General features: G+C 37.9%; 1 protein-coding gene across 7 annotated transcripts in view; it reads right to left on the bottom strand.

Annotated features, from left to right (window-relative positions):
* The window catches only part of LOC107691647 (casein kinase I-like), a 23856-nt gene that overhangs the window by 7401 nt on the left and 7592 nt on the right, over positions 1-8863 (bottom strand). For all 7 annotated transcript variants that reach the window (XM_016490418.1, XM_016490383.1, XM_016490428.1 and 4 more), the window contains exons 4-6: positions 3290-3438; positions 2973-3207; positions 2567-2652 (exon numbers count right to left, since the gene is read on the bottom strand). In XM_016490418.1, the coding sequence (XP_016345904.1) occupies positions 2567-2652; positions 2973-3207; positions 3290-3438 (470 nt within the window). The remainder of the gene's footprint in view (positions 1-2566; positions 2653-2972; positions 3208-3289; positions 3439-8863) is intronic.

Below are 8863 nucleotides of genomic sequence, written 5' to 3'. Positions count from 1 at the left end.
TTAATAGACCGGTGACGACCGCACAGAGTAGCATTATAACAGAACTTTCAAATGTATCTAGTATGATAAAATAGCGCTGCTTTTTTTCCCCCCACATACGCACGACCGGAAAGAGCGGAAGCAGTCGACTGTGGCATAATAAAAGCTCCTCTGATTTCGAGCCATGTGTCGCGCTCGTTCAGCGGCCTCGTTTCGCTTCGACGGCTTTCAGCCTCACCCTGCTTCTTTCTACTACGTTAATAAATCATTAGCTCATCCATGAACATGATTTCTGCCCGAGTCCCGTCGAATTGCATCGGCTGTGGGGATGAAGACCACAACTCCCATGATTCCACACTCACAGCGTCATCAAACTATGCCTTTGTCTCTTTGTTTATTTTGAATACATGCCCTCTAGCTGCGAAAATTACTTTTTGTGCCTTTAAGTACATTATGTATTATAACAAATACCTGCAGAGGGCGTTAAATTTTTTTCATTCACAGCATATGCAGAGGAAGAGTTTAGCCCCTTTCACACATACAGTCTTTACTGGTAAATTACCAATAAGTTACCATTAAGAGATCATTGTGTGAACAGGACCTTTTAAAAAATCCCGCTAAATTTGTTTTGGCGATCATATCGTTCTTATGGAGATGACATGATTACTCTGAGCTGTTTACAAAGCTCCGCTGCTTTTTAATTAGTTTTCCTATATAAATATGCGTTAGATGGACATCTTTGAACATTGCGCCTCGCAGCTTATTTAACGTGTCGTGCTTCTCCATTCATCAGGGCTGCGACTCTGAATTGGATACTATTATGCGCGTCTCGTGTTTATAAGAGCAAAAAATTCTGATTGGCTAGTAATGTTAGTTTGGTTGAGAGTGAAAACTGTGCTCCTCTCATACCACTGGTAGGCGAACTCATGGACTCGAAAGTGATTTCAACAAGTTTTTTTTAAATGTAAGATTATTTTTTTAGACCGGTGACGACCGCACAGAGTAGCATTATAACAGAACTTTCAAATGTATCTAGTATGATAAAATAGCGCTGCTTTTTTTCCCCCCACATACGCACGACCGGAAAGAGCGGAAGCAGTCGACTGTGGCATAATAAAAGCTCCTCTGATTTCGAGCCATGTGTCGCGCTCGTTCAGCGGCCTCGTTTCGCTTCGACGGCTTTCAGCCTCACCCTGCTTCATTCTACTACGTTAATAAATCATTAGCTCATCCATGAACATGTTTTCTGCCCGAGTCCCGTAGAATTGCATCGGCTGTGGGGATGAAGACCACAACTCCCATGATTCCACACTCACAGCGTCATCAAACTATGCCTTTGTCTCTTTGTTTATTTTGAATACATGCCCTCTAGCTGCGAAAATTACTTTTTGTGCCTTTAAGTACATTATGTATTATAACAAATACCTGCAGAGGGCGTTAAATTTTTTTCTTTGGCCACATGCAAACTCAGAAACTTTTATTTTGAAATCGTGATGTACAATAAATGGCATATTTAGAAATAGGTTGATCTATTCTCCTGTGTTGGCAAAGGTTCATAAATGATTTACGCTACAAATCTAGTGAGATAATGCACACTGTTTTTCCAGATGAACGTTAAGCAATTCAAATTCACAGCATATGCAGAGGAAGAGTTTAGCCCCTTTCACACATACAGTCTTTACTGGTAAATTACCAATAAGTTACCATTAAGAGATCATTGTGTGAACAGGACCTTTTAAAAAATCCCGCTAAATTTGTTTTGGCGATCATATCGTTCTTATGGAGATGACATGATTACTCTGAGCTGTTTACAAAGCTCCGCTGCTTTTTAATTAGTTTTCCTATATAAATATGCGTTAGATGGACATCTTTGAACATTGCGCCTCGCAGCTTATTTAACGTGTCGTGCTTCTCCATTCATCAGGGCTGCGACTCTGAATTGGATACTATTATGCGCGTCTCGTGTTTATAAGAGCAAAAAATTCTGATTGGCTAGTAATGTTAGTTTGGTTGAGAGTGAAAACTGTGCTCCTCTCATACCACTGGTAGGCGAACTCATGGACTCGAAAGTGATTTCAACAAGTTTTTTTTAAATGTAAGATTATTTTTTTCCGCAGCCAAACGCTGCACGCCGGAGATCCGGCACAGTGCCGGAGAACTTTAAGCCTTGCATTATGTATTTTAACAGTTTTGTTCAATAAAACCATAAGATTACTCGCTTTTGATACTTTATTTGAACTAATTATTTTTGCATCATTGCTATTATATATGTATTTTAGGTCATTTTAAAGGCTATTGTTCACTTGGGTCTATTTTTATTACCACAAATAAATTAATATAATTATCAGATTATTCGATTAATCATCAAAAATAATCGACCGATTACTCGATTACCAAAATAATCGTTAGTGACAGCCCTACTCTCATATATATACAAAAAAACTGTGGTTTAAGATATTTAAAGCAATGTAACAATAAAAATGCACTTTTCTAGATTGTCACAGTTAATTTTTGTTTTCGAAACAAACCTCTAAATCAAAATGAATGAAGGCAGCAAACATTTCTTTCACTCCACCTACAACAATACCTTTAAACCTTGCCAGGGCAGACTGCCTCGTAGGAAGTACATAAACATATGACCCAGTGCCTCCAAATCGTCCCGTCTGCTTTGCTCTGCAAGATAAAAAGACTTATGAAACTGCTAGCTACACTAGAATCTTCAGTCAGACAAGAAACTTAATTCAATGTGCAAAATTATTTATGAATTTAGCATAAATAAACAAAAAAAGGCAAAATCCTTAGCCAAAAAGAGCACCTGCATCTTACCAATGCATCATGATTAAATCCAAGTGCTGTGCCTGAGCATGCAGAGATTTGTGTCACTAACAGCTAAGCTAGGTTTTAAGGCGTACTTTAGTCTTTATCCCCCCATTAAAATTCTAACAACCCTAAGCCCTGATAGAGCGAATCTTCCCCGTGTGTGTGGCTCTTACCCTTCCCCAGGTGTGTGTTGATGCTCATGTAGCGAGCTGTCCCTGTCAAGCTCTTGTGCTCCCTGTATGGGATGTGTTTTTTGGTCTCAGGGTCAATGTATTCTTTGGCAAGCCCAAAGTCGATGATGTGGATTGTATGTTGCCTCTTGGTCCCTGGCCGGCCCACCAAAAAGTTCTCGGGCTTAACGTCCCTGTAGATCAGACTTCTTGTGTGCACATACTCCATCCGTGTGATCTATGATAGAGGTATATGTCATGTTGGAACTAATAAATTAAATTATTTTCTTTGTCTCATATAAGTGAGAGATAACACTGACCAGCTGAATTGCGATCATCAGGACGGTCTTGAGGGAAAAGGTTCTGTCACAGAGGTCAAACAGGTCCTCCAGGCTGGGGCCCAGCAGCTCCAGCACCATGGCATTGTATTTCCCACAAGGCCCAAAGTAGTACACCTGAGGAACACCCTCTGAACACGTATATATGCAGTTAGAAAACAGATCCACAGAGCTCTGAAATATAAGTACAAACTGGCAATTTAGCACAGCATTAACTAAAATGAGGTTACATAATAAGATTACATAAAGACAAGGAACGATAATCTTTTGTTATGTAGTGTTCGGCATTCTTAGATGTTTTAGGAGTGATTATTAGGTCATATGAGGTAGACATGAATCTATTTTAAGACATTTGATGTACGCTACATTTTTGTGTATGGTAGGTATTATAGGGGCAACAGATTTAAGGTACAGACTCTGAATGGGCTGGGAAATCTATTAGGTGCATATGAACACGGTGTATACTTCATGTGTTTCTTGCACACTAATGTTGTCAAAAGTACCGATGTCGGTGCTGACATTTGAAAAAATGTGACGATGCCAGCATTTCCCGTAGGGCTGCAATTGTAAATATCGCAATATGCATATCGAAAAGGCATGCGATATCTGAATCATTTTAATAATAGGCTACCTCTATCAAAACGTTGCAAAAGCTCAAAGTTTTAAGTCGATGCATATAGCAGAGAATTAAAAAGTGTAATTAAGTCCAATAAGTTGCAGAAAACAACTCTTTGCCGTCTCGTCTTGCTGTCTGACACACACCTGAAAAGCGCACAAGCCGTATCTCGGACAGCGTCTCTTCCGTTTTCTGTGCGCATAGCCGCCGCACACGTGCAAAGCGCGTGCACACACAGAGACGCGTTTCAGACAGCACGCGAACACCGAGTTGATTCGTCTTTCGCATCTCCTCATGTCTGAACTATGCAACGATTATAGATTTTGTTGGTACGATTATTGTCTGAGGAATAATCACGGTTTCACGGTTATTATGCATTTATTCATTTCACAAAATTAATAATGTATAAAATCACATGGACACTCTTTAGACAATAAAGTGTTATTTATTGCTGCCTTTAGAAACAGAAATAACACAGTAACCAATAATACAGCACAAAATAATAATAATAAAGACAAACAAATGTCTATCTCTCCAATTGGAATTAAAAAGGTGACCTCTGCTCTGTAAACATCCATGTCAGTATTTGCCTTTTGAAAATAACTAATGAAAATAGATCACAAAAGTATTTAGTGTTTTCAGTTTGTACATTCTTCACATTTCTTTTTGACCTGAAGCAGAAAACTGGAAACATGGTGAAAAAAAAAATCTTGTTGGTTTTTGACTTATGCATAATACTATAAAAGGGATAATATATACAGTGCACAGCATAAATGAGTACACCCCCTCTGAAACTTAACAAATTCAGCAATTACTCTTTGCTTAGAAGACATGTTATGTTTTTTTAGAGATATAATATTCCAGCAAGTCTGCATGATCAGTTACCAAAGAACAATGTTAAAATTATTCAAGAAAATACAATTTTCTTATCAAAGTGATAAAATGTTGTGTTGCAAAAATGAGTACACCCTCCTGAAAGTTACTAAAAAAATAAAAATAAATCTGGTGTAAGGTTAAGGCAAGTATTGATCAACAGGTATGTTGAACCAAAACTGTTAAAGGTAAGTAATTTATTGATAATTAAGTGTTTTATGGTACGAGCTGAGCAACACTCCCCATTAAAGACCAGGGCATTTAAGGAGGTCGTACTCCAGGAGTTAAACAGCACAGATGTGAAAATTTTATATTAGTGATCATTAAGAAAATACATCTTTTATATTTAATCAGAGGGTGTGTACTCATTTATGCTGTGCACTGTAACAATGTTAATAAATATTATTAATATAGGGCTATTAACTTTATCCCACAGGGGAAACTATTAATAATGAGGGGAATAAACTGAAGTATCATTGTAATCAACGGTCATCCATACGTATTCATTTTAATTATTTTTATAATAATTCATATGATTTTACATGTGGTCTGCCTGAGAAAATCATGTCTATTATTTTGGTTTGTGAGATCGGAGATCGTGCTGCGCACACATACAAACATTCAGGAGGACACAAACTTGTTGTGAACCCTGCCCCGTGACTTTTATGAATAAAATAGCTTAGATACTGAATTGATACATATTCATCAGCAAGGAGAGGGTAGAATCACTGTTTAAGTAAACTCACGTTTGTAGAGAGATGCACTGACGCAGGTTCTCACACACACACACACACACACACACACACACACACCTCTCTCTCTCTCCCTCTCTCTCGATCGAATAATTAATTCAAGTAGCTAAATGTTATAATTAATTCATTCAAATAAATGTGATCTTACCACGCTATTTCATCTTTCTGATCTGAAGTGGGCAGAATACTGAGCTAACGAGTCAGTCTTGCCTTCACGTCGTGCATTAAAATAGTTTAAAGCCGTGTATTCGCTCTTTAGCAGCAGTTTTTATGGCAATATTTAAATGACACCCTGGTCATTCTTGGTGTACCCAAAATGGTCCCACACTATCGACTTCAGTCATTACTCTGGTGGAAATAAAAGATCGCTGTTTGGTTCCTTTGTCATAGTTAATCTAGTGTGTATAGTAGCTTCCGTGTTTCTGATAAGCACAGCATTTAAAGTTGGTGCACCGCTAGTGTAACTTTGTTTTCATTTTGCGCAAGTTGCAACTGTTCCGTTCTGTGCAACAGAAACACTCGGTGAAACAGTCAGTTATGTTTTAAATGAATGTAAACAGCTGAGAAAGAAATCAGATGTGTATCATCATACTGGATCCATGCAGTCAGTCTTAAAGGGACAGCAGCCTATAAATACCTGCTGCTGAATGTGTCACTAATGTTAATCAAACAACAAAACACAGCTATAAAAAAGATTAATCTAAATCTAATTCATACAGTGAACACCATGCAGTGTTATTTTACACTTAATTATTACATTTCTGTACCTGAATACTACTGTTTATTGTATCTATGCTTGTAAATTGTGTATTTGTTCTTTTTTTCTTTTCTTTTTTTTATCTGACTGTTGTTCACGTGCCTTTAATCATGTTTGAACTTTCTTAGGCTATAGTTTTTGCTGTGGTATATGAAGAAGTAGGCTACTACTTTGTTCACATTGATGTTCAAATTACATTTTCAGATTTGTGACGTTACTTTTTATGTACTGGTAAAACACTGCTGGTCACTTTCAGAAGTTGTAGTGATTCTATCTTTTCCAAGAAAGAATGTGAAACATATATTGGTTATATAATTTTCATTTTTAAATATTTTAAAATATCATTTAAATTTACTTTACACACTTTAAGCAATATCGTATCGCATATTGCATTATTTAACAAGGTATTGCATATCGCATTTTTCTTCAATATCGCACTGCCCTAATTTCCGGCTAGCATTTTGAGCGCTGTTGTGTGGATTGTCAAACAGCTCTGATTGGCCATTGTGTTCTCATGCTCAACAGATATGTCTGTGATTGGCTACAATGATCATCGCTTCAAAACGGCACTGACAAAAAAAAAAAAAGTTTTTTTGAGTGGCGAGTGATTTCTAACTTTAAAATCTCCGATTGGCCATTGTGTTCACATGCTCAACAGATATGTCTGTGATTGGCTACAATGATCATCGCTTCATGCTCTTCACCAAGCGATGATCATTGTAGCCAATCGCAGTCATATCTGTTGAGCAAGTGAACACAATGGCCAATCAGAGGTGTTAAAGAATTCGCTCAACGGTGCTCAAAATGCTAGCGGGAAATGCTGGCATGATGGCCTTTCGCACCGCGGGAACCTTTTCATAGTACCAGAACTAATTGTGGAACTACAAATGTAGCACTGCCAGTTGTCGTTGGAGATTCTTAGTCCTCCTTCCCGTTCTTTCAAACGCTTTACGTAGCCTATACGTCGACATTTCATGTCCATTATTGTGAAACCCACGAGACAACAAAAACACCGCTCCGATCACAGCGTCCTCCATCCTCCTGTTGTTAACGTTGTTCTTTGTTTCCGTTGTTGAACGCCGCGCCCAAATTACGTCACTGTGTGTCGACCGTCTTATGTACACTGTTCGTGCGAATGCAACCCTTTAAATGGTACTGGGAAATAGTTCACGCAAAATCGTCCCAGTACTTTAGTACTGTACATTTAGTTCTGGAACTAAAGCGGTGCGAAAGGCCCTATTGTCACATTTTTTAAATTTCAGTTCCAAATGGTACCGACATCGGTACTTTTGACAACACTATTTCACACACACTTTCTGTGCCTCATGACTTGTAGCATGACAGTGTTAAACAAAGGCTATTTAAATATCTCTCATTTTCCTCAGGAGCAGAAACAGAGGTGGGAAGTTTAAATTGTTTAGGCTAACCAGTTCTTTCAAACTGTCCATTTCAATTAATCAGTTGAAGACATCATTTGCATCAACAATCAATGTTCACAGAAGTGAAGACATTACCTAATAAATCAATTATCTAAAAAATTAATCTAGTTTCAAATGAAATCTTTATGAAGAAGAACTTTAAAGCAAATATGTAAACAGATACATATCAAACATTGTTAGAACGCTGAAAAATACCAAGACACATGATTTTTATCAATATCTCTGAGCCCTAGTCTGGCCTGAGACTTGAGTCAATCTCACAGTACCTTCGACAACAATCACAAAAACACAATACCTGAGAAACCACAAACACACACAAATAGATAAACAATACAACTTCAGCACTGAGGAAAGACTGAATATGAAAGTGTACAGTGTCATGATTTTCTAAAGCTCTCCTCATGAAAAACACAGAATAAAAAGGGTCTGAGGCTTTAAAGGGGTCATATGATGTTGCTAAAAAGAACATTATTTTGTGTATTTGGTGTAATGAAATGGGTTTATGCGGTTTAAGGTTCAAAAAACACATTATTTTCCACATACTGTACATTATTGTTTCTCCTCTATGCCCCGCCTTTCTGAAACGCGTCGATTTTTACAAAGCTCATCGGTCTGAAAAGCACGGTGTGCTGTGATTGGCCAGCTATCCAGTGCGTTGTGATTGGCCGAATACCTCAAGTGTGTGACGGAAATGTTACGCCCCTATCATACTGTGATGATGCCCTGTCAGGCCGGAGCGATGATTCAAAAACATGAAAACCCATTATAAACGAGGCATTCATTGCATCCAGTGGGGACATAATTATGGATTATAATGACTTATACTGTCTTTTTACACGTTGCATCGCGCCGCGTAAACATAAAACCATGTCTGCATTTGTGATCGGAGAAATGACAAACAACAAGCCCTACTCTACACTGCCCAAAAAACTTGCTTTAAATATAAAAAATATAAAATATAAAAACTCTTTAAATATAAAAAATGTACTTACAGTCCGCGAGTCAGACCAGCCAGCATTGTAGTCTACTGTACCAGGATCAGGAAACAGTCCTCCATAAAATGTGCTGCACACATCTGAATATTTGGGTTGAACTGTTCTGGAACAGTGTTGTAAATAC

Source organism: Sinocyclocheilus anshuiensis, unplaced genomic scaffold (genome assembly GCF_001515605.1).
Source record: "Sinocyclocheilus anshuiensis isolate Anshui unplaced genomic scaffold, SAMN03320099.WGS_v1.1 scaffold842, whole genome shotgun sequence".
Classification (NCBI taxonomy): domain Eukaryota; kingdom Metazoa; phylum Chordata; class Actinopteri; order Cypriniformes; family Cyprinidae; genus Sinocyclocheilus; species Sinocyclocheilus anshuiensis.
Note: the sequence above shows the minus strand (reverse complement) of the source record. Positions and strands in the feature narration are given on the sequence as shown.